This window comes from Anas acuta, chromosome 18 (genome assembly GCF_963932015.1).
Source record: "Anas acuta chromosome 18, bAnaAcu1.1, whole genome shotgun sequence".
NCBI classification, from domain to species: Eukaryota; Metazoa; Chordata; class Aves; order Anseriformes; family Anatidae; genus Anas; species Anas acuta.
The window spans coordinates 12,603,374-12,626,556 of record NC_088996.1 but is presented as its reverse complement, the minus strand read 5'-3'; the positions used below and the strand labels follow the sequence as shown (position 1 = coordinate 12,626,556).

Genomic DNA, 23,183 nt, shown 5'->3' with positions numbered 1-23,183 from the left:
CTTCAGTTTTAAGGAATGGTGGGTGCAAAGTAAGCACAGGGACTTAAAGAAACAGAGTTTGTGCATGTCTCGTCTCATTCGTTGTGTAGAAATTGTTGTCTGGGATCCCAAACACACTGTGTAGGTCCCTTCCAATATCAGCTTATTTATCTCCTCATCTGCTTTCTACATCAGCTGAAAAATTCTTTAAGCTGTTGGTTTTCCTAGTGTAATCAGAAAAAAAAATGTGACTCCTGGTGGCAACTTGGATAGGAGAGATACTTATTTAGTAATTGTACATCTTAGAGGGAAACACTTCAATTTTTTTTCCAGCACGTATCTGTGCTTTGTTATTCTTCCAGTTTTTTGTAAGTGGTGCAGGTACAATGCTTGGCTTCACTAGGGGACTTAAATTTTTGGCTTAGTACTTTTATTGTCTTAATAGCACTCTTGCATGCTTTCCAAAAACATTTTGGAAATTTAAGGCTGATAAGAACTCTCTTCTCTTTTACCCTGTAGGAGCCTCCAGTTAACCAAATCTTAGTTTACTGCTGTCAGTATCGCCTAATTCAAGATCTTAACAGTTCCATTGGTTGGTGTTTCAAAAATTGTGCCCTAGAGGCTGTAACTGCAGCTTGCCAGGTATTGTATTTTCCCTCAGAGCGGGAAAGGAAAAGTCTAATTTCATTTTGCACAGAAATCTTGTATAGGGATGTACATTGTTATGGAAGAAGAGTAGCACATTCAGTCTCTGATTACTTGAATTGCTGTGGATTTTTTTTAGTTTGTTAAATTAACAAAAAAAGTATTGACAAATCGAGATCTGTTTAGACAGGGTCCATGAGAAATAATTGTAATGCTTGTCACATTGTGGCTCTCGTGTCGCATGCTGTGTGGTGACTTTGGAACATGCCTCAGTGCTGGAATTGTGACTCTTGACATCAGTGCCTGTTTCTGAGATTGACCCAGTGTAATCCAAAACACTGATGCATTCTTCCCTTCTGTCATGTATATATTGTGCAGACTCAGAGCAATCTCCTTGATAGAATACCTTCCTACAACATGGACCAATTTGGCCAGCTTATATCAACTATTATTGTGAAATCATGGCCGAGAGCGAGTGAGAAGTCCAAGGATGATATTGATGAGACTTTGCACCACATGCTTACGTGGCCTGACATCAAGCATGTCTTCAGCTTTAGTGGTATGTCTGTATGTATGCCTGTGTTCCTTTGCTGAGAAGGAAAGGAACACAAACTTTTTCTGCTGTTGAGGTGAGGAATGGAACAAAACTCAGACTATTCAGCCTGTTGATTGAGGGGAAAGGGTAAGGAGAGGGAGCCAGTATTCTTCTTGTGCTAATTCACTGCAGCCTCTTCAGAATTTGTACTGAACCTGTAGATCGTGGATTTGTAGAACATAGCTTCTTACTCTCCAAAGTTTTAACAAGCCATTGCTACATAAAAATGCAAGTGTTTGTCGTGCGAGTGGGTTGAAATGGCTTGTGTTTTCTCCATGAGTTTTGGGTATGGCCTATCCATGGGAAGGTGTCTGAACTGCTGTCCTGGGATCCTGGTGGTTTCTGTTCAGGAAAACATGAAGGATTGGAGGATGGTGTGATAAGTTAGACACTTTTGGGTAGGGATTCAGGTGGGAAATGGAAAGACTCTGTTTTATGATGTTGAATAATTATTACTTCTGCCTAGTTCTTGTGAAGCCAGACTGATAGAGGTTCTACATGCTTTGTTTATTGAACAGGAAGAAACACAAAGCTCCTAGAACAACTTACAGATGAAGCAAAAAATATAATGGCCACAGCAGATTCTTTGTTCATGAGTGTCACCGATGGCATCCAGCAAGGGAGTATCCTTGTGAAACACCTAGAAGAGATTTTGCAGCATGAGAAACAGTTCATCTGTATCTGGGAGCAAAGTAAGAGCCTTGTTGGCTTATGGCATCATTGTAGTGATTGATGGCTTACTCTGTTAAACCTACTTCATTGATTAGTAATACTAATTAGATGCCTCATCAGTTAAGTCCTGTCCTTGTCAATGTACTTTGTGTGGAGCTTGCGACTCAAAGTTACGTTGTCTGCATTTTGCTGTTCCTGACTGCGCTAATCCAAACCTGAGTTATGGATGCAGGAGGTGGGAAGTATCTGCCTTGTGACTGACTGCAGATGGTTTTTCTTTCAGAGCACAGCCAGCTGCCACAAGGGAACAAAGAAGTACTCAAGAGAGAACTGAAAGCAGTGCTGCAGAGGAGTCGAGAAGAAGTAACATTCATCAAAGGACAGAAAAAAGCAATAGGAACCTTTCTGAACATGTGCAGGAAGGTGCAGGCATCTGTGAAAGGTAGTGTTTTGGGGGAGCAATTTTAAAATGGGAACTCCAGAAAACATATTTTTCTTTGAAAACTGCTGACTTTTTATAAACAGGTTTTGTTCTAAACTATAGTAAGGATGGGACTGGGGGGGAAATCTGGAGTGTCCGGGGGCAAAGAGTGAGTACTAATGAATCAAATGGTATTTGTAGGGATCCATATGACCCTACGTGCGTCAAATTTTGCAACACAGCTGATTAGATGAAGTAAACTGGACCACAGACTAGGCATTTAACCTCTGATGTGACCTATCTCTCTATTTTAAAGTGGATGTAGGTGAGGTGGAGCTTCAACACTCAGAAGATCTTCGCCTAAAGAAACTAAATAAAGTTGTGAATGTGGGAGAAAGACCTATAGAGACTTACTACAGTCTGAGCCAAGAGCTGAAACAATTTGCCCAGAAAATGCACTCTTTTAAAGATAGCCTGATCTTCCAGCAGTTTTGGGAGGAAACCGCCAAGAAGATGAGACAGGAGGATGTTTTGGAGGAGGAGGAGGTTGTTCCTGTATTGGACCTTGATAATGTTTCCAGTCATCTAATCTCCCCTTGTTTTATGAGTTACGAAAGGTTGTATGAAGATCTCAGATCTGGAAGTCTCACTCTGTCTGCAGTTGATAAAATTTTTAAAGAATTCAGAAATCATTCTGAAATTATCAAAACTGAGCTAAGGATCATATGTGAACTTAAACCTGGAGAAGAGAGAGACTGGGTTGATCAGCGATTTCAGCAGATCCAGCAATATCATGAAATGCATCTAACTTTAGATGCTGCAAAGATTATTGCCCATGTCAAAGAGAATTTAAACCTCTCTGGTGACTTCAGCGTCCTGACAAACTTGTTGTACATAGTAAGTATCCACTTCTTCAGCCCTGTACTGTCAGGGTGTTGGCTGGAAAGCTTGGTAGATCTGAACCTTCTAGGAAGCCTATCCTAGTCTGTCAACAGCCGTTCCCTGCCCCAAAATACTTATTTGAGATAAAACTAAGTGTTCAAATAAAGTGCTTGTGTGTAATCTTTCATAAGAGGGAAGGTATATTCCTCTGGTGTTTGAGGTGTGGCTTCACAGAGGGCTTTTCTTTCCCTTGCAAGACAGGCTGTATTTCTCGTTTCCAGACTGCATGTTTGTATTGCTTGCTTTGTAGACAGAAAAGTTTGAATTATACAAGACACAAAAGCTGGAATCCATCAGCCCTGAGCTTATGCATGCCAAGAAACTGCTGGAGGGGATCACTGTGAACCGTCGTGGGTGCCTGGGGGAGCTGGCCAAGCAGAAGGAGTTTGTCTGCTGGGTCAGAGAAGCACTGAAAGGTGAGTGCTGCTCACCTGAGAATTAGGCAGGAATCAGCAGAAGGGATGCCGATTTGTTTGGGGGCAGGAGGAATGCCATGTTCCTGACCTATCGGCTTTATGCGTTCACAGCTTCTGGTATTACAGTTGCTAGCATTTCTTATGGGTTTCAGCATGGAACACACTATAAAGTATCCCCTTTAAATGTGCCACTGTAGTCTTGTGCTGCACACAGCTGCTACCCTGCCTGGAAGCTGGACTTGGTCTGAAGGGTCGTAACTGCTGCTGCTACTCAGTTCAGGTCGGTCTTTTAAGAGAACAGAGGCCATCCATTTAGCAGGATAGCAGCAGTCAGATTAGTTCTGTGCATGTCAGCTCAGCTTTCTTACATGCACACAGACACGCACCCTTTGAATGGCTTCCATCCAGGCTGTGAGCCTGTGCTGTTCACGGCAATGCAGAGAAAAGCCAGGGCCAAGGATGCCATTAACGTTAGATGAATTCCTCAGGAAAGTTGGTGGTGGTATGGGTAGACAGAAGTTGCAATGGGGATCTTGTTCAGTGGCATTTTTATGCATCTTCTGTAAAAGGGGGTGATGTGGAATTGCATTAATACTGCCTCATCCATTGTTTTTTTCATGCATTTATCTCATTTAAGATATAAATGAGCTGAAAGTATTTGTAGACTTGGCTTCTATCTCTGCTGGGGAGAATGACATGGATGTGGATCGTGTGGCTTGTTTCCATGATGCTGTACATGGCTACTCTTCCCTGCTCTATGAGCTGAGGCAAGAGTCAGGGTTTGAGGACTTCATGTACAGCTTGAGAAAGCTGTGGCGAGCCCTGGACACTGATGAGAATCTTCCCAAAAAACTGGTGAGTTCTGCTGAAGCAGGTCATCTCTGCATCTTCTTGTTTCTGCCTTCCAACAGTGGATGGAAGATTGACCGCACAGGGCAGATTCCGGTTGTGTGGGGGCATCACAGCAGCTCTTGTTATTTGAAGAGAAAGGTTTTGTTTTTGTGGTATGAAAATTCACAGCAGCAACTGTTACTGATATAGCACAGATTTCTCCAGAGCACTGCTGAGGCTTTCAGATGTGCCATGGTGTAGCTTTGCTCTTCTAAATAGTTTAAATGATACAAAAGATGGAAGACAAATGACTGGGAACTCCATCTTATTCTTTGCAGCAGGACATGTTTCTATAGCAAGAGCCTCTGAAGCACAGCAGCAGCACAGGGTGTTGGTAAAGAACAGCTGTGCTGAAGGCTCAGGCTGTGGCCAGTAGTCATTCCTTTCATCCTTCCCCATCCTGAAACTCTCTAATGCCAGCTGACTGTTTGTCCTGAACAACAATATAATTTTGGAAAGAAACACAAAGTCAGGGAGATAAGGGCAGTGCCATGTCTTCTCTCTCCACAGCGTGCTTCAGCTCAACACCTAGAGTGGCTGAAAACAGTGAAAGAGAGCCATGGGTCTGTGGAGCTCTCGTCCCTGTCACTGGCAGCCACCATCAACAGCAGAGGGGTGTACGTCCTCAGAGCACCGTCTGATGGCCAAAAGGTGAGGCTACTTGGCTTTCTCTCCACTTGAACTGTTCTCCTGTCAGACTGCTCTTTCCTGACAAATATCTCCTGCAGGTAACACTGCTGGCATGTCAGCGACTGTCAGAAATGTGCTGTAACTTTGTGTAGTCCCTTTCTGGAGTCTGTCTCTTAAGCGCTCTCCTTGCCAGGCACAGCTCTACCTTGGGAGGGGAACCTCACCGTGCATCAGCACTGATGATTTACTCTCTGGCAGGTTTCTTTAGACAATGTCCTGCATCTCATCATCCCCGAGAGCTCTGAGGATAACAAGCCATCACGGAAATATTCTCTGGCAGAGCTTCGTGAACTGCAGAACAAACTGATGCTCATGTCAGCAAAGGGAGAGCAAGGCCTGGAGGTGGAAAAGTTCTCTGAGGTCAGATTTCAAACCCAATGGCTTACTGGTGTTGATGCTGGGGTTGCATTTTGCTTCAATATCAGCTTTTAAGACTAGTTTACAGCTGAGTTGCTGGGGATGGACGGTAGAAGACAGATATCCCTACCTCTTTGGTTCCCTGTTAGAACGGCACTAAGCTGGAGACTGGGTAGGGGCCTGGTGCCCTCATCCTCTGGCCACATGGGGAATGCTCCTGGCTGGCACAGTTGCTGTGATTGTATAGGAACCTGGGGATTCCTTACAAGCTTTTTTGGGATACTGCTATTAAAATCTCCCAGGGAGCCTTTTGTTACTCTACAGGGCCTGATGCACCTGGCCTGGGACCAAAGCCTTTGGGACTGAAAGCATTCCCTCTGGTATTGTGACTGGGACTGACTTGTCTTGGTAATATCTTATTTTTTTTTTTTCATTCTGTTCTCATACAGACCTTTTCCAATGTCCAAAGACTTGCACAGGCCTTTATAGACCTTTATTCAGCTGGGAACATGCTCTTCCGCTCCTGGTTTGCCCAAGTGTATTGCTCACCAAAAAACAAGACGTGTGTTTTTATAGACTTTTCTTTGGGACTGATCCCAGTGCTAGAAGGGAAAGGAGAGATGGCAGCTGTGCTCCCAGGCCTCTGCAAAACAATGGAGAGCTTCCTGGAGAGGTGGAAAAGCTTCATGTGTGAAAAGCGATTACAACACTTCTACTTGAACTACTACACTGCTGAGCAGCTGGTCTATCTGAGCACAGAACTGGGACGGGGAGAGCCCAGCCAGAATGCCCTGATGATGCTCTCATTCCTAAAACATAACTGCACCGTGGAGCATGTCCTTAGAGCCTCCAGCAGTGAGGTACCCCCCAGCTCAGACAAGGTCGTTTCCGACTTACCTGTGCTGCTGGATGGAGAGAGGGACCTGACCACTCGTCTGGAGTGCATCTGGGAGTGCTACATGAGCAACATGGGCTCCTTCCTTCCAAACTGCCTGGATGTCGATACACTTGGTAGGTGCCTGAAAAGCCTGGCCAGCTGGGAGAGAGAACACATCACCAGAGATTTCCCCCAGGATCTCCTGCATGTCGGTCAGCCCAACCTCATCACCTGCCCTCGCTCTGAGGTGCTCACTTCTGCTCTGGCTATTTACATGAATAGCCCCAACCAGCCCCTTCCCACTTTTGATGAAGTTCTTCTGTGCACTCCTCAGACCACTGCTGAGCAAGTGGGGCTCTTCCTCAGGAGATGCCTCATTCCCTGCAGAGGAGTAGAGAAAATTTATACCATGCTGTATGCAGATGAGCTTAGTTACGATGTCAGCTGCAGAGCAGAGGCGCTGTTCCAGCACCTGCAGCGGTTCAACAGCAGCTATCGCCTCATCATTCTGTGCAACTGCGAGAGGGAGCACAGCTACATCCCGTCTGTCTTCAGCCAGTACAAAGTGCACATGATACCCCAGAGGTCGCTAACTGAAATCCAGCAATACCTTCAGCACCACTACAGAGTCACTCAGCCTTCAAACTCAGCTGCTTCTGTGTTCAAGGACAACATGTGTGTTGGGATTGTATCCTCCAGAAGAGCTGGTGTAGGTAAGATGTCACATGCAAAGCAGGCTCTGCTGAGTATTGAAAACCAGAGTGAGATTTGTCTTGCCTGGTTTTCTGCTTAATTCATAAGTACGTAGCTAAAAAGAATGATTCAGACTGGAGTGAGGTGATAGGCATCTCTAGGGATGGTTTATCTTGCTGATCTGACACCTTTCTACTGACTTAGATCATTAACATAAACTAGATAGCTGGATAAGGTGAATCTGACCTCCTGAGGTTAAAATATTCCTGCAGGAAAATGTGCGTGAGATGGCACAAGAGTTGTAAGCCTGTGTTTTTCTCTTACAGGGTGTGATTGATTGCTGGCTGTGTCTTAATGTAAAAAGCTAGAGGGCATTAAGTGAAACTACTTGGCAGGCAGAAAAGCAAACAAAACGTGGTTCTTCAAACAATGCTTAGTTAATTTGTGGAATTTCCATGATGTTTTGGAACACAAAGCTTTACACGTGCTAGATAGTCATGAGAGAAACATTCATCAAGGGCTACTAAGCACAAAAATGCTATCTCTGGCATAGGAGTTTCCCAGCTGTAAATCACTGAAAAAATACTGGGAAAGAGTTGCTGTATGTCAGCTGCATTCTTGCTGTGTTCCTTTGCTGATGACGCCTGTTAGTGACTGGTGGTCCAGTTAGGGTTTCAGCTGTCCAGCTGTGCCTCTGTCCTGTATAAACTTTGTGTACACTAGAAGTGCTTCGTAGTTGTGTAGGAGCATTATCAGACCTTGCTTTTTTCCTTACAGCAGCCTTTCTTGGGCTTTAGTACAGCACCACCTGTGATGAAAAAGATCAGGCCCAAAAGTGGAAGTGTGATGCATTATTCTCAAGGGATTAGAGAAAAAATGCAAAATAGTTATGTTAACAAATTGGATCCTATGTCAAACCTCATAAATCCAGGGCAGGTCTTGGCTATCACCTGTGGATGACTGCTGCCATGGTTTCAGTCTGGAAAGCTATAAACCTATCTTTTTTGTTGTTTTACAAATCTTTCACACTGCTGAGAGGTTTGTAATGTGATGAGAGTGGCTTTGGGGCTTCTGAAAGATTGGAAGACATCCAATGCTTTACCCAGATATGTCCGTAATGGGGAAGTATCTGAGGAATGGTCCTATCATAGCCAGTTCCTGTGCTACCTGCAGCATAAAGGGTGTGATGGGATGCACAGCACCACAGCTGTAGCCAGTGGACATCAAATGATCTTTCCATTCCATGCACTAATCTGGGGAACAGCAGATGCAGAGTTGGCAAACAGCAAACCAGAGCTGTTGGCATTGCCTTAACACTGGCAAAATTAATTCCTACAAGATAGGAAATTTGAGGATGCTTTTCTCTTTGAATGCAAACAATTTTTTAACCATTTTGACTTTGGAAACAGTCACGTAATAGAAAAACAAAAAGTAAAACCTTTCTCAGGTAGTCCAAGTGAAACAAATCCATGTGAATAATGACAACCTTCAGTAGCCAACAACAGCGACGGCTTTGATTCCAGGCTGCAATTTGCTACTGTTCTAACAAGACTGGCACTTAAGCATTTGGCTTACTTATATTATGGCTGTGGTATGATGTATTTGATATTAGTGGTTTAATTCTATTGGTGCTTTTATGATAACAGGGAAATCTCTCTATGTGAGGCGGCTACATGAGAGACTGCAAGCCCAGCAGCCTGACTGCACAGAACTTCTGAAAACCATCAGACTGATTGAACCAGCAGTGGATGAAGATAAAGTGCTAAAATATCTTCTGCCTTTTCTGAAGAGGCAACAACAGACAAAACCCATGATATTCCATTTTGATATCACCTCTTCAGTAAGTACATCCTTTCCACAGGTGACTTGACTAGAAGTCCTGTGTGGGTCCTTGCAGAAGTTTTCTTTAAAGTTTTTTTTTTCTTAGTAAGCCATTTCATAGGACGTGTTTTCTAATTATTGTGTAAGGATGTAACCTAAAGAACTCATCTTACTGCCGAGGTGGCTGAACAATAGAACAGGTTGCCCAGAGAAGTTGTAGAATCTCCAGTCTCCGGAGATACTGAAAACCTGACTGAATATCTTCTTGGACTACCTGCTCTAGCTGAGTCTGCTTTGGGCAGTGGGGTTGGACAAGGTGATCTCCAGACTTCCCTTCCAGCTTCAGCTGTTCTGTGATTCTGTGAAGTCATCATGAATAAATAAAAAGGAAATGACTTTGTCTTTTTCTAATAATAGGTACAAAGTGGAGTTCCCGAATTTCTGTTCAAGCTGTTGGTTTTGCAGTACCTGACAGATATTAATGGCAATATGTGGCTACGACAGAAGTGCCATTTGTATATCATTGAAATCCTTGAGGTGTCACCGCTGCCAAAGGAAGGAGCAAGACGTGTATGTACACAGCAATACTTGATCTCTTTTGAATTTCTCAGTCACTTTGCGCAAATGTTGGTATATAGTTAGAAATGAGTTGTAGAGAATACAACAGTAAACATAGCGTAGGGATTCCCTGTTTGTATCAGGGTGTACTGTGCATCTCCATTGTGAAGTGGTGTCATTAAAACCCAACAGTAAATTATACCTGTTGTGTTTTTTTTTTTTTTTTTGGGGGGGGGGTTATTCATTTTTGAAGGCCTGTTAGTCCAAACTCTGCTAACATTTATCGGAAAGATAAAAATGCAAAATCTAACCTCCCTCATGTTAGTTTGCATGTCTGGAAGTACTAAAATGTTTATAAGACTAGAATGTAGAAGTGAGAGGGATAAATAACAAGTTTCTTGGGTTTAATTTTGTTTTTTTCCTTGAGGTAGCACTGAGAAGGGGTTGGGGACAACAAAGCACTAACATTACAGGAAGGGGACTCTAAAAAATAGGTTTAATTGTTGCGATACACTTCAAGTGTATCATCAAAAACACGGGGAAAAAAAAATGTCATGGTTATACAGGCTAGCTGCTGTTATTCAGTTAGGTCTGTTATCTTAGGCAAGAGTAGTGCGAGAGCAGATTGAAACAGGTGAAGGTTAAGGCTACAGATTTGTGATGACATTTTTTCTTCTTCTACTCCAGATACCATTGAGCCAGAAGTATAATTTCCTTGATGTGTTCCCTAAAATAACATGCAAGTCTCCCAAGGAGGTGCTAGAAATGGAGACACTTGGGAACCGGTCCAGGGATGTTTCAGACCCAGGAATGGATGAGGAAGAATTTTATAGTGAGGCTTTCCAGAGACCTTTCCAGTATCTGAAAAGATTTGACAGTGGGTGCAATTTGGACACATTCTGTTACGAAGCACACTCTGTGGAAGGGAGCCCTGCAGAATGCCTGCAACAGTTCCTCCTGCACTGCGGGATCCTGGATCCCTCCTGGTCAGAAATCCGGAACTTCGCATGGTTTCTCAACATTCAGCTGAGGGACTGTGAGGCTTCTGTATTTTGCAACCCTGACTTTGTCCAGGACACGCTGCAAGGTTTCAAAAGCTTTGTTGTTTCCTTCATGATTTTGATGGCAAGAGATTTTGCAACACCCTCCCTACACATTTCTGATCAAAGTTCAGGAAGGCAATCCTCCAGCCTGGAGAACGTTGCAGAAGATGATCTTCTTCCTTTCCGCATCCGGAAGAAGTGGGAATCAGAGCCTCATCCATATTTGTTTTTCAATGATGATCGCGTGTCCATGACTTTCATTGGCTTCCACTTTCAGCCCAACGACAGTCAGGGTGTTGATGCAATTAATCCTTTGAATCGCAAAATTATCAAGAGAAATGTCATGACTTCACAGTTGTATAGTGGTTTGTTACTCCAAAGAGTTCCCTTTGATATTCCATTTGATACCTTGTCCCGCCATGAGAAGCTAGAGAGGCTTTGCATGGTTTTGGGAATCTCCTGGGTAACAGACCCTGATGAGACATATGAACTCACAACAGACAACGTGCTAAAAATCTTGGCTATTGAGATGCGATTCAGATGCAACATCCCAGTTGTCATCATGGGAGAAACAGGCTGTGGGAAAACAAGGCTTGTCAAGTTTCTGTGCCAGTTACGCAGAAGCTACGTAGAAGTAGAGAACATGAAGCTTGTAAAAGTTCACGGAGGTACTACTGCAGAGATGATTTATGCCAGGATTAAAGAAGCAGAAGCCCTTGCTATAGCCAATAAGAAACAGCATGGTTTGGACACGGTCCTTTTTTTCGATGAAGCCAACACAACAGAGGCTGTGAGCAGCATCAAGGAAGTTCTGTGTGACCGCACAGTAGAAGGGAAGCCTTTGGTCCCTTGCTCTGGTTTGAAGATCATAGCAGCCTGCAACCCTTACCGTAAGCACACACCAAAGATGATTCAGCGCTTGGAATTAGCTGGGTTGGGCTACCGTGTCAAAGCAGATGAGACAAAGGATAAGCTTGGATCCATTCCACTGAGACAGCTTGTGTACCGGGTCCATGCGCTTCCACCTAGCATGATCCCATTAGTGTGGGATTTTGGGCAGCTGAACGACTTAACTGAAAAAATGTACATACAACAGATTGTACAGAGAGTTACTGAATGCATCCTGATGAGCAAGTCTGAAGCGGAGGTAATTACAGAAGTGCTTTTTGCTTCTCAGCGGTACATGAGGGAGAGGGATGATGAATGTAGCTTCGTCAGCCTGCGGGATGTGGAGCGCTGCATGGAAGTTTTCAAGTGGTTTCATAAGCACAGTAAATTACTGCTGAAGGAGCTGGAGAAGTACCTTGCAGAAGAGAGAGCTTCAAAGAGCACTGAGAGAAACACCGTTATCTGGTCCTTAGTGCTGGCAGTTGGAGTTTGCTATCATGCGTCCTTGGAAAGGAAGGAGGCATATAGGAATACTATTAGCCAGATCCTTCCAAAGCCTTATGATGCTCAGAAAAAGATTTTGGAAGAAATCACCCTGATGCAGGACTTGTTCCTGAGTGGTGTGTACCTCCGAGACACCATAGCAAGAAACTTGGCCTTAAAGGAAAATGTCTTTATGATGGTCATCTGCATTGAGCTGAAAATCCCTCTCTTTCTTGTTGGTAAGCCTGGGAGCTCCAAGTCCCTCGCAAAAACCATTGTGGCTGATGCTATGCAGGGCCAAGCTGCTCATTCAGATCTGTTCAAGGACCTGAAGCAGATCCACTTGGTGTCTTTTCAGTGCAGTCCTCTCTCCACTCCAGAGGGAATCATAGGCACTTTCAAGCACTGTGCTCGATTCCAGGATGGGAAGAACCTGGATGAGTATGCCTCTGTGGTGGTTTTGGATGAGATTGGGCTGGCAGAAGATTCTCCCAAAATGCCCTTGAAGACTTTACATCCGCTTTTGGAAGATGGCTGCATAGATGATGTCCCTCTTCCTCACAAGAAGGTTGGCTTCATTGGGATTTCCAACTGGGCTTTGGACCCTGCTAAAATGAATCGAGGCATTTTTGTCTCACGTGGTGACCCCAGCAAAGAGGAGCTCATAGAAAGTGCAAAGGGGATTTGTTGCTCAGCACGAGGGGCTCTGCAGAAAGTTGAACAGTATTTTCATCACTTCGCAGATGCATTTGAAAACATTTGCAAGGTCCAGGACAGGGAGTTCTTTGGTCTGCGTGACTACTACAGCCTCATAAAGATGTTCTTTGCGTTGGCTAAAAACTCTGAAAGTGACCTGACACCTCGAGACATAGCTGAAGTTATTCTTCGTAACTTCAGTGGCAAAGACGATATCAACGCCTTGGAAATATTCACTTCGCAGCTACCAGAAAAAGGAGAAATAAATGCTCGTGATATCAGTAGGATTGACCTGGTGCGACAAAACGTTTACAGCAGTGGAGAGGATGGGGATTGCAGGTACCTGCTGGTGCTGACTGAGAATTATGCAGCACTGCAGATCCTCCAGCAGGCTTTTTTTACTGCCCGGCAACAGCCAGAAATTATCTTTGGCTCCAGTTTCCCGAAGGACCAAGAGTATACCCAGATATGCAGGAATATCAACCGTGTGAAGGTTTGCATGGAAACGGGCCAAATGGTAGTGCTTCTCAACTTGCAGAACCTTTATGAAAGCCTCTACGATGCCCTTAACCAATACTACGTGTACCTTGCTGGCCAGAAGTATGTTGATTTGGGACTGGGTACCCACCGGGTGAAGTGCCGGGTGCATCCCAAGTTCCGCTTGATAGTCATCGAGGAGAAAGACGTGGTGTACAAGCACTTCCCCATCCCACTGATCAACAGGCTGGAGAAGCACTATGTGGATATCAGTACGGTCCTGGACAAGGAACAAAGAGAAGCCGTGAGAGAGCTGAAGAAGTGGGTGCATGACTTTACCACAGTCAACACAGAAGAGCACTTCATGAGCAAGCAGAAATACAGCCCTTCTGATGTTTTTGTGGGCTACCACTCAGACACCTGTGCCTCGGTGGTCCTGCAGACAACAGAGCGGCTGAAGGCAGCATGTCCCCCCGAGCAGCTCATGTCGCGTGTGAAGGCAGAGGCGCAGCTGGCGCTGCTCAACTGTGCCACCCCGGACTCGGTGATCCGTTTCTGCAACTCCGTGAATTTGCATATGGCCAATTCTCTGGCAGATACGTACTTCAAACAACAGCAGCACACGTCTTTTGCAGACTTCCTCCGAGCTCATGTCCACAGCGGGTCTCAGTGCCAAACACTCTTTACAGAGGTGAGCGTCCTGCAGAGTCCTCAAAGCAGCCTCAGCCTGCGCGGAGGCTTTTAGTTGGTATTGCTGGTGCTGCACTACGGCCACGTGAGTAAACTTGATAAGTCTTGCTACTCAGCACCCAGATGTACAAGCTGGGTGTCTCAGCAGCTGTTGTTACATCTCCAAGAATTCAGTGTGCGAAGCAGCATAGGATGCTTCCTGACAAGCAGGAGTTCTGAAGGAATTTGAGCAGCTAAGTGTCTTTGTATTTCAGAAGTAGTTCTTTGAAATTAGCGTAGTTCTCCATGTGCACAGCCAGCAAAACAGGCTGCTGGCTGCAGAATAATCACGGGGAGCCTTTGAATGTGTCTATGTCTGCCTCTCATCATAATGCTACAAAAGGCTTTAACCCAGCTGAGCTGCCGGGAGCCAGAGATCCCATGGGCTCTTACTGGGCTAGTTCTGGTTTACTTTTTTTGCCTCATGCCAGAGCTAAAGAACTTCAGCTGATGCTGGCTGGAGAATTTCTCCCTTTTCAGCCCTCAGGGAGGGAGGCAATGCTCTTTTTCCTGGGGCTGCACGTGCTGCTCCTTGAGAGCACTGCCTCTTAGCTGCTCCACAGCCCTGCACCGACAGCACCACGAGACTGCGTGCACCTGCCCAGCAATGGCCCTAGCTTGGTGGAACAGTGCCTGTTGTCCCTTTGCGTACTAGCAGGTCAAATAAATGGCTGTTTGGGTGCAGTCTAGCTCTGCAGCAAGTTAGCAGTGTCTGGGAGCACAAGCAGTTGAGTCTCTGCTGCCTTCCTAATCTTCCAAACCTGTGTCTTGCACTCCCAGGTCACCACCTTCTCGAGGCTTCTCACTAGTGCCGACTCTGCTTGTCTGGAGAGAGAAGTGCAGGGTAAAGCACAAAGGCCTAAGATCCTGTTCCTGCAGCAGTTTGACACGGAGTACTCGTTCCTAAAAGGGATCCGGTAAGTCAGGGCTTGCATTGTCTTGCTCTGAGTAGCGTGTCACCTGGGTGGAAGATACATTGGTGGGACATTTGGAGTAACATACTGAAACGGGAGGTGAGAGCCGTGCAGCACTGAACTGTGGATGGGCTCCATGCAAAACTGTATTACTTCCATGATACTGAAGCATGAGATTTGTTTTTAAAGCTATGCCATCTGTACAGGATGGATGTTTTAATTTCTGGTTGCAGCAGCCAAAGGCAATCTGAATTAGCAACGTCTAGTCTCTTATGTTTTGGTGTTACACTTAGTGACTTATTTTAACTCCCCTTTCACTTTTTAGAGATTTCCTTGAGGCTACATCAGGAAATAAAATCCTTATTATTCAGGCAGACTTTGAAGATGGCTCTCAAAATGCCCAGCTCATCGCCTCAGCCAAGTAAGTCAAGTGTGAAGTGATTCCCAGCGAGCTGTTCTACGTGGAGGCTCCTCACCCCCATTTGATTATTAGTGCCATTTTGGGGGGGACTTCAGGATCAGGAACGTATAATCCTGTTACTGCTGCAGTAGAGTGAAACTGCGAGCATTAATTATACTTGGAATAACAATTTATAACTGAAGTCAAAATAAACTGGTACTGAGCTGGCTGAAGTCATCAGCCAGTCCCCTGTGAAGTGAGAGCTCTCGCTGTTGGCTGTGTAATTGAGTAGAGGAACGGAGCGACTTATGTCTGTACAGGGGAAGGAGTGTGCCCGTGCTGACAGAGGAAGGAATTGTGGCCTTGACTTTTGTCTGTCTGTGGTCTGTCAACAGTATTTCCTCTTTGTTGTAGATACACTGTTGTTAATGAAATCAACAAGGTGGACTTAGGAGAAGCCTCTGTCTTTGTTTACTTTATTATGAAGCTTGCTCGGGTGGAAGGAGGAACGTCCTACGTAGGATTCCACGGAGGTGGGTTTTGCTGCATGTGGCTCCTCACTCTCAGCTGGTTGCAGACAAACATCCCAGAGCAAGATTTCTTCAATTCACCTCTTTTTAACGCTTAAAATCTGTAATCAGTGTGGCCTCTGGCTTATCAGAAATGCTTCCTTATCCATGGGGACTGGATTCCATGGGAGGGGACAGGGCCTTGGAGTCCTGGTCCCCGTTGTGAGAGCATTTTGCCTTGCCCATTGACAGGTGAATCATCTTTCTAGTCAGCTGGAGAACAGCAAACAAACATGAGTCAAACTGCATTTACATGACTATCCTACAGGAGCCTTGAGCATGTGCTGGTGTTCGCTTTCAGCAGCAAGCTCTCTGCTGTGTGTGGAGGGCTCTAAGAGCCTCAAAGCCCCTGTAGCGTACATGCCCTGTCAGGGCTGTGTGTGTGTTATATCAAGAGCAAATCACTGCTTTACCTTTCTACATCAAGCAGTGAGAATAAGCAAACTCTGAATCCAAACTCCTAGTCTACAGGTAAAGGAAGCTTCTTGGGAAGCTCTTAGAGAAAAGCATGCTGCACGCACAATTATTATTATTTTTTTTGTCCTGTGTCTTTAGGTCTGTGGCAGTCAGTGCATATAGATGATCTCCGGAGATCTAAGGACATGATCTCTGATATGGCTGCCCTGCAGAACCTTACCATCAGCCAGATGCTCTGTGAGGATTCAGGTAAAACCAAGGGTGAGCTGTATGCAAGCTGTGCTAGCCAGTGGTGTCAATATGCTAGCAGGGAAAAATGGAGAGATGCCAGCCCAGACTTAGTGCTAGTAGGTCCTGTGCTGGGTACAACATATCTAGGTATTTTCACTGTTCAGTGTCTCAGGTTTTGTAGGGATCACTACGTGACTATCAACTTGTGTTTCTACTTAGTTTATTGCTGCAAGGTTTTCGTCATCAAATCTGATAGTTTTGACAGTCAATTTGATAGTTTTCCCATTTTCTTTTGAGAAAAATGCAATATTTGCACTGCTCAGCACCCTGGCTGTTACTTCTTAGAACAGTGAGGCCCAAAATGCAGCCAGTTCATGTGCAGCAACTCGAAAAGGAGTGCTAACATTGCACATGGCAGAGACTAGTGACAAGGCGTCACCCAGAGAGTATCTCACTTGCATCAGTATAAATCTGTTCACCTAAACTAATAGGAAGATTAAAAGAGGCTTTCTCTTTCCCCTTAGTTTTTTCTTACATTCTTTTTCCTTTCACCAGACTAATTCACAGTAGCGCAAGGACTCTGTTACAGCCTAGTGCATTAGCTCAGTGTCACATTTCTTTCAGTTCTTGCTGCATGAAGTTTGACAGCCCTAGCAGCGGTGTGTTTAGAGATGGATCTCACCTATTCGTGTAGGTGACGATGGATCTGACAGATGTTCTGCCGCTCTTGGATGCAGTTACTAAACAAACTCTTACCTAACTGATACAACAATGTACTGCTTCTTTCTAATAACAATTCTACACCTTGGTTGCAGCTCTACCTGCTAATGGAGAAGAGGAAGAAAATGAGATGGAGGCTGAAGCATCAGTGCCAGAAACAGAGCGCCTTGAGGTCAGTTCTGAGTATTTGTTTGTTTCTCAGCTGTCAGTGTGGCTCGGCTCTTTGTCATCCATGGGTGCAAAATACCGTTTGCATCCACACTCACTTGAAATCCATCAGGACTATTATTTGAATCATGAATGTTGATGGGACACAAATTTCTCCTCCCCTGCCATCCAATCAAAATTGGCATCACTAAAGAAACAAACCATTCTAAGGGCCCTATAATTCCTTAGCCAATTCATATTCCTAATTCTTGAAAACCAGATTTAGAAGCTTCTGCTGTCTTTGTGGACCTTGAATCTGAGAACTGTGATTCTGAGCCTGCTACGTCAGCTGTTTGCTTTCTGTTTGGGATGTGCATTTGAAACTGTTCTGGAGTTGGCTGTGGACTCTGCTGTGCTACAGTTGTGTTAAGACTGGCTTGTGCTCCTCAGGTCAATGTGATGCCAGAGAATGCCCAGTGTGAGGGTAACTGCATGGGGCTTTTGACCCCCCTAGTGCCTAAGCATCTCACAGGGAGTGCATATATGCCCCCATCCCAGTAGGGGTTATAGCTTCCACTTCTGAACTGCTGATCTTTTTTCCCTGTAGGAATCTAATCTTCATACAAATGCTATTTAAAATAGCAAATAATAATAGCAAATTAAAATAGCAAATGCTATTTAAAATAGCATTTAATGTAATTTAAAAGACATTTTAAAAGGGCCACAAAAGTCAAAATGTGTACTTGATTGCAAATTAAGAACTTAGATTTGCCTCCAGAGATGTTAGAAGAACTGTGACACGAGAAGCACCAAGCGTTTTCTAGAGAGCACTGTAATCTTTCAGATGGATGTGTTGTGGGCAAGAGTATAAAACCAAATAATGATCAACTTTTTTCACACTGCTTCTGGGAAGGACGGAGTCCTGGACACCACTGTACTGCTGAGGAGCTGTGTACAAAGTGCAGTGGGAATGCTACGGGACCAAAACGAAGATCTTAGTCGCAGCAGAAAGCGAATTGAGATTCTCCTTAGCTTTCTATCCAAAGAGGATGTCTTGAAAGGTATGTGCTCCCTGGCTGCAGCTGGTGGTGTCCCTGAACACCGATCTAGGGGACCACCAATACGTGTAAGTTAATTCACTGGGAACACAAAGGACAGTGGTTCTTGCTGTAGTGTAGACATGGCAGAACTCCTTGGCGCTCTTCTCAGAGCATCTGTGCTCCAGTCTGTCACTCCTTCTGTGGTTGTAGGGCTTCACCAGGCCCTTCACCAGCTTCGTAGCCCTTCTGTGGACACGCTCCAGGGCCTCGATGTCCTTCTGGTAGTGAGGGGCCCAAAGCTGAACCCAGCACTCGAGGTGCGGCCTCACCAGAGCAGAGTACAGGGGGACGATCACCCCCCGGTCCTGCTGGTTTCACTATTCCTGACACAACCAGGATGCCGTTGGCCTTCTTGGCCACACTGCTGGCTCGTGTTCAGGCAAGCAGCAATCAGCACCCCCAGATCCTTTTCCTCTCCACAGCTTTCCAGCCTCTCTGTCCCAAGCCTGTAGCATTGCATGGGGTGGTTGTGATCAAAGTGCAGGACCCAGCACTTGGCCATGTTGAACCTCATCCCTTGGCCTCTGCCCATCGACCCAACCTGTCCAGGTCCCTCTGCAGGGCCTTCCTACCCTCTGGCAGACCGACACTTCCCCCAGCTTGGTGTCATCTGCAAACTTACTGAGGATGCGCTCCATTCCCTCAACTGTAAAATGCTGTTCTTGGTGTGATATTTGTGTTCTGATCTGAGGCCAGTTGAAGAAAAAATGCAAGTTTCTTGTTGTTTTCTAGCCTCTTTCCTGAAGATAACAAAGGCTCGTCTCTCCAACCTTTTGAAGAAACAAGAAGAAAATTCCCTTTACTCCAAAAATTGGGTGCTTCGGGAGGCTTCCAACCTAAGTGCTCTTCAGGAGGCTGGCACCTTCAGGTGAGGACAGCAGCAATATCTTGTAACCTGCAGGTTTCCAGGGAAATGGCAACAGTGCAGCAGAGACAGCAGTTTTGTGTAATCTTAATATTTGCAGTGTCAGTCTCCAGTTTGTGGTGGAATCTCTCTTGGCTTCTGAAGGAGGGTGACTTACAGCTGAATGGGCTGAACTGGAACAGAAATGCTGGTGTGCACAAGTGCTCTGAATTGAACAGTGGGATTACAGGCGAGCTATGAGCGATAGAAGTGTAGGGGTTTTCTTCTCCCCTCTTGTAAAGGTAGCATTAGGACTCTCACACATTAATGTCAGCAGTTTTTCAGCACGACCACTTCCTGATTTGCAGATATTATTGTTCATCTTCCCTCTTGGTTTCTTGGTCTCTTTCTGCCCCCAAAGGAACACCTTGTGGAAGCGAGTCCAGAACATGATCACTCCATTCCTGGCTCTCCTGATTGCTGTCATAGACAGAAATGGCAATCTGGAGCTGTTGGTCAGGCCGACACCTGAATGGGTGACAAAGCTGTGGATGTTCATCTTCAGTGATACAAAACTTCTGACTATCCCTTACAATGTGGGTAAAAACAGGTGAGCTCCTGGAGAGAGCAGCAGGAGGAATTGGCTGGCAGCACTGAGACCCAGTCCTCCACTGGCTTTAAATCCATGTGGGAGATTAACACTCTTGGTTGCTCTCCTGTGCTGTGCTGAAGGTGGCAGGGCTGTTCTCAGTGACTTCAGACGTCTCTTCTTTCTACCTTATCTCCAGTACTCTTGGGCTTTGCTCTCTAGCTCCTGGCTTGCTCACACTTCTTACCCATCCCTTGAAGCCTGCATGTCCTGCCATTACAGTCTTTTTGCTAGGGAATGCTTACTGAGTAAGTCCTAATGCTATGCAATTGCCAGGATGAGGTCTGTTAATGAGTCCTTCTGTTCTTTTCCCCTTCTAGGGCTGATTTCTTGCTTTCTGAAGCTTCCTGTCTGTTGTCTGAATGCATTTTCCTGGCAAAAGCCTGGTATGTTACTGACCTTTTGATCTCATAGCTCTCAGACAGAGATAATCCTGGTGCAGAACAGCATGATGGTGTCTGCTGATGCTGGGAATGGGATGCCCTTCAGCTGGAGGATAAAGGAGTATTTGGACGAGATGTGGCTGGAAACTCAATACATCCAAAACATCGAAGGTGAGTGCTTGGCATGAGCTCACAATGCAGAACAGCTCCATCCGTCTGCCTCGTAAACTCTGGGCTATCACACACCTCTACCTTTCCATGACCCTGGAATCACCTTCAGTCCCTCTGTACTCATACAAGCCAGCAGCGCTTTGTGCAACTAGCTTTTCTTTGTGCTTCTCAGTATTAGTGTTTCTTGCATATTCTGTGCCCTTGTCATCAACTTTTGGTATTTCCACAGCATTTTGAAGACAAGATTGAGATCCAATAAATGTGGCGATGATGCCTGGGCAGAGAAGGCCTGGCCTCAAATCCCTTGTTAGCCTTCTGAATGAGGGGAATGCTGCATGCACTGAACCAGTGATTGATTAGGTGTCAGTTTCCTTAGAATAGAAGCGTATCAAACCCAGCTTCCTCCTAATATTCAGCTTTTCTCTGTATTCTCGTTTTCCAGACCAAGCTGAGAAGTTTGTGGATATCTTCCAGAAAACTGCACTGGGAAAATTTATCTCTTCTCTGACTGAGGAAGAAAGGCAGATGCTGTTCCAGTGTTACATCACAGACTTCATTGTCTTGACCATTAATGTGTCCTCCCAAGAAGAACTGCAGGTCAGTGTCTGGAACAAGAACTGGAAACTCTGTATGGAGGGATGGGTGTGATGGCTGTGAACATTCTCTTTTGTGTCAATCTCTCCTCCTTGGGCTAAATCCTCCTCTCAGACTAACAGCAAGCTAGCCACCAAGCAGATGTTTGACACCGAGTAGCTGCTGAAATTGCTGAGGCCCTACTCAGAAAAGCGCTTCCATAGGAGCAGCTATAGAAATGGCCACATTATTTGAGGCTGTCTTTGTAAAGTACTGATTTTATTTTTTTCCAGATAATTTTGTCAGGGTTTCTAATCCAAAATTAATTATGAAAGTATATATATTTTTAATTTTGATTCATTTTTTTTCCTAACCTTTCAGTGTCTGCAAATTGCCTTCTTATCCTGTATAAATGAATGGAAAGCAAAATCTCCCAGAAGAGAGGATACAGTGCCATGCTTGCCTTGGGTCCACCTTGGATACAATCAGTTCAAGAGCCGTCTGCAGAACTTCTCTAGGATCCTGGCTGTACACCCCACTGTGGTTGGCCCCCTTATGAAGCTGAAAGGACAAAGAATGCAACATTCAGAGATGGTAGAGTCATTACCAGACATTTTGTGATCCTCAACCCCAACAAAGAGCTGTCTTCACTGAATTAGCTTGTGTTCAGTCTCCATTTAATTTCAGATAAAATAAAGTCGGAAGCACAAGCTTAGTCAGAATTCTCAGTATTAAGCATAGCCTGTGATATTATCATTCTTATTAGTAGGGTTTAAAACCATTTGTTATGTTTTCACATCGGCTTAATAGGGTGTGCTAATGATCTGAGCCACGAGCATATGAAAATTCCAGAGCTTAAGATGATCAAGTAGAACATTATTCAGTATAACACCTGCCATAGCAAACCAGATTGAGAGCCCAATACAGAATTTATAAATAATTCTGACATGCTGCTGCTGCATTATACTTACATCCTGTGTGTGCAACTAGGTTTCAGATGTGTTAGCTGCAATAGTGTGTGCTGAAGAGCTGGAGAATCAAGTGCAGACAGCAATTCCAGCCACCTGGCTGCAGAAAGTGAAAAATCTTCAAATGCCAGTTGAATTTCTTTGTAAAGAAAATGATTTACAGAGGAGTGGGAGTCAGTGCCATCAACTGCTAAAAGAACTCAAGTAAGTACTGCATATCTGCTCACAATCTTGATCTTTGCCTTGCTGTTAATAAGGATATCGGTACAGGCTGAAAGCTGCTCTGATGCTGCTTTTCTCAGATGAAGACTTTGCAAACCTTTCCAGGTTCCAGCTTGGCTCAGTTACTTATTAAGCACTGAGAGCCAGATCTTTATTTCTGTCCTTACACACATACTCCCCCTAAATCTAGCAGTGTTATCCCGTACACTCCAGCTAAGTTTAGTGCTTATTTAAAGCACTCATTAAATTGCCATTAATCAGCAATATTGTCCCACTTCATCCCATGTGCATACAGCCTGAGAAAGATGGGGAACTTTGCATCTGAGACAGGAGTCTTGTCTCTTGCAAGATGGGCCAAGGCAATTTCGCACAGACCTTGTTTAGTTTAACCTAAGTGAAGAAAATTTAGTTAACTCACAAAAAAATAACATACTTTCTGTTTTAATAGAAGTTTGAAGTGTAGAAGAGTGAGGTCATTGTGGTGGCCTTTGCTCTGCAGCAAAAGGACAGCTGCAGGAGGTCTCTGCTCTGCTACAGGACAGAATCATATGCCATAAGCTCACTGTGTGAGGTACTGTTACATGTTTTGTCCTTGACAAGAAGCCAGGCTGTGGTTCAGAGGCTGATAACCACAGGACATACCTAAAAAGTTGCATGAGAAGTGTAGTGGTGAGCATGAAAAACAGTGAGATTGTTAGACTGACCTGATTGTGCTTTCATTTGTACTCATTGCACAGTGTCAGCTCTCATCTCATAATTGTACTTTTTGAAATCACACTCTCCTTCCCACAGAGTCTGCTGGAACCGGGTTTTCTCCATGTCTCTGTTTGTAGAACACGTCTTATTTGGTATCAACACTTTGATGCCAGAGTTTGAGAGTTTAGTGAAAAACTATACTTTGCTTCTTGCCAAGGTAAGCCAAGATGTGATTTTTATCCCTTCCTTGTGTGCTTCTGCTGATCATGTGTATTCTTGTCTGTGGTAGTAGAGCTGAGTCATTTA

The 23,183-nt window shown here is 44.8% G+C and overlaps 1 protein-coding gene across 2 annotated transcripts in view; it reads left to right on the top strand.

Annotated features, from left to right (window-relative positions):
• RNF213 (ring finger protein 213) overlaps positions 1-23,183 on the top strand; it is a 51,438-nt gene that overhangs the window by 13,002 nt on the left and 15,253 nt on the right. For both annotated transcript variants that reach the window (XM_068655109.1, XM_068655108.1), the window contains exons 16-41: positions 499-621; positions 1,003-1,183; positions 1,738-1,911; positions 2,175-2,333; positions 2,629-3,209; positions 3,505-3,670; positions 4,308-4,525; positions 5,072-5,212; positions 5,450-5,611; positions 6,058-7,198; positions 8,825-9,018; positions 9,417-9,569; positions 10,245-13,835; positions 14,654-14,790; positions 15,113-15,208; positions 15,602-15,720; positions 16,312-16,422; positions 17,220-17,296; positions 18,185-18,332; positions 19,104-19,239; positions 19,637-19,825; positions 20,279-20,418; positions 20,861-21,015; positions 21,373-21,585; positions 21,982-22,163; positions 22,974-23,094. In XM_068655109.1, coding sequence (XP_068511210.1) covers positions 499-621; positions 1,003-1,183; positions 1,738-1,911; positions 2,175-2,333; positions 2,629-3,209; positions 3,505-3,670; positions 4,308-4,525; positions 5,072-5,212; positions 5,450-5,611; positions 6,058-7,198; positions 8,825-9,018; positions 9,417-9,569; positions 10,245-13,835; positions 14,654-14,790; positions 15,113-15,208; positions 15,602-15,720; positions 16,312-16,422; positions 17,220-17,296; positions 18,185-18,332; positions 19,104-19,239; positions 19,637-19,825; positions 20,279-20,418; positions 20,861-21,015; positions 21,373-21,585; positions 21,982-22,163; positions 22,974-23,094 — 8,808 coding nt within the window. The remainder of the gene's footprint in view (positions 1-498; positions 622-1,002; positions 1,184-1,737; positions 1,912-2,174; positions 2,334-2,628; positions 3,210-3,504; positions 3,671-4,307; positions 4,526-5,071; positions 5,213-5,449; positions 5,612-6,057; positions 7,199-8,824; positions 9,019-9,416; positions 9,570-10,244; positions 13,836-14,653; positions 14,791-15,112; positions 15,209-15,601; positions 15,721-16,311; positions 16,423-17,219; positions 17,297-18,184; positions 18,333-19,103; positions 19,240-19,636; positions 19,826-20,278; positions 20,419-20,860; positions 21,016-21,372; positions 21,586-21,981; positions 22,164-22,973; positions 23,095-23,183) is intronic.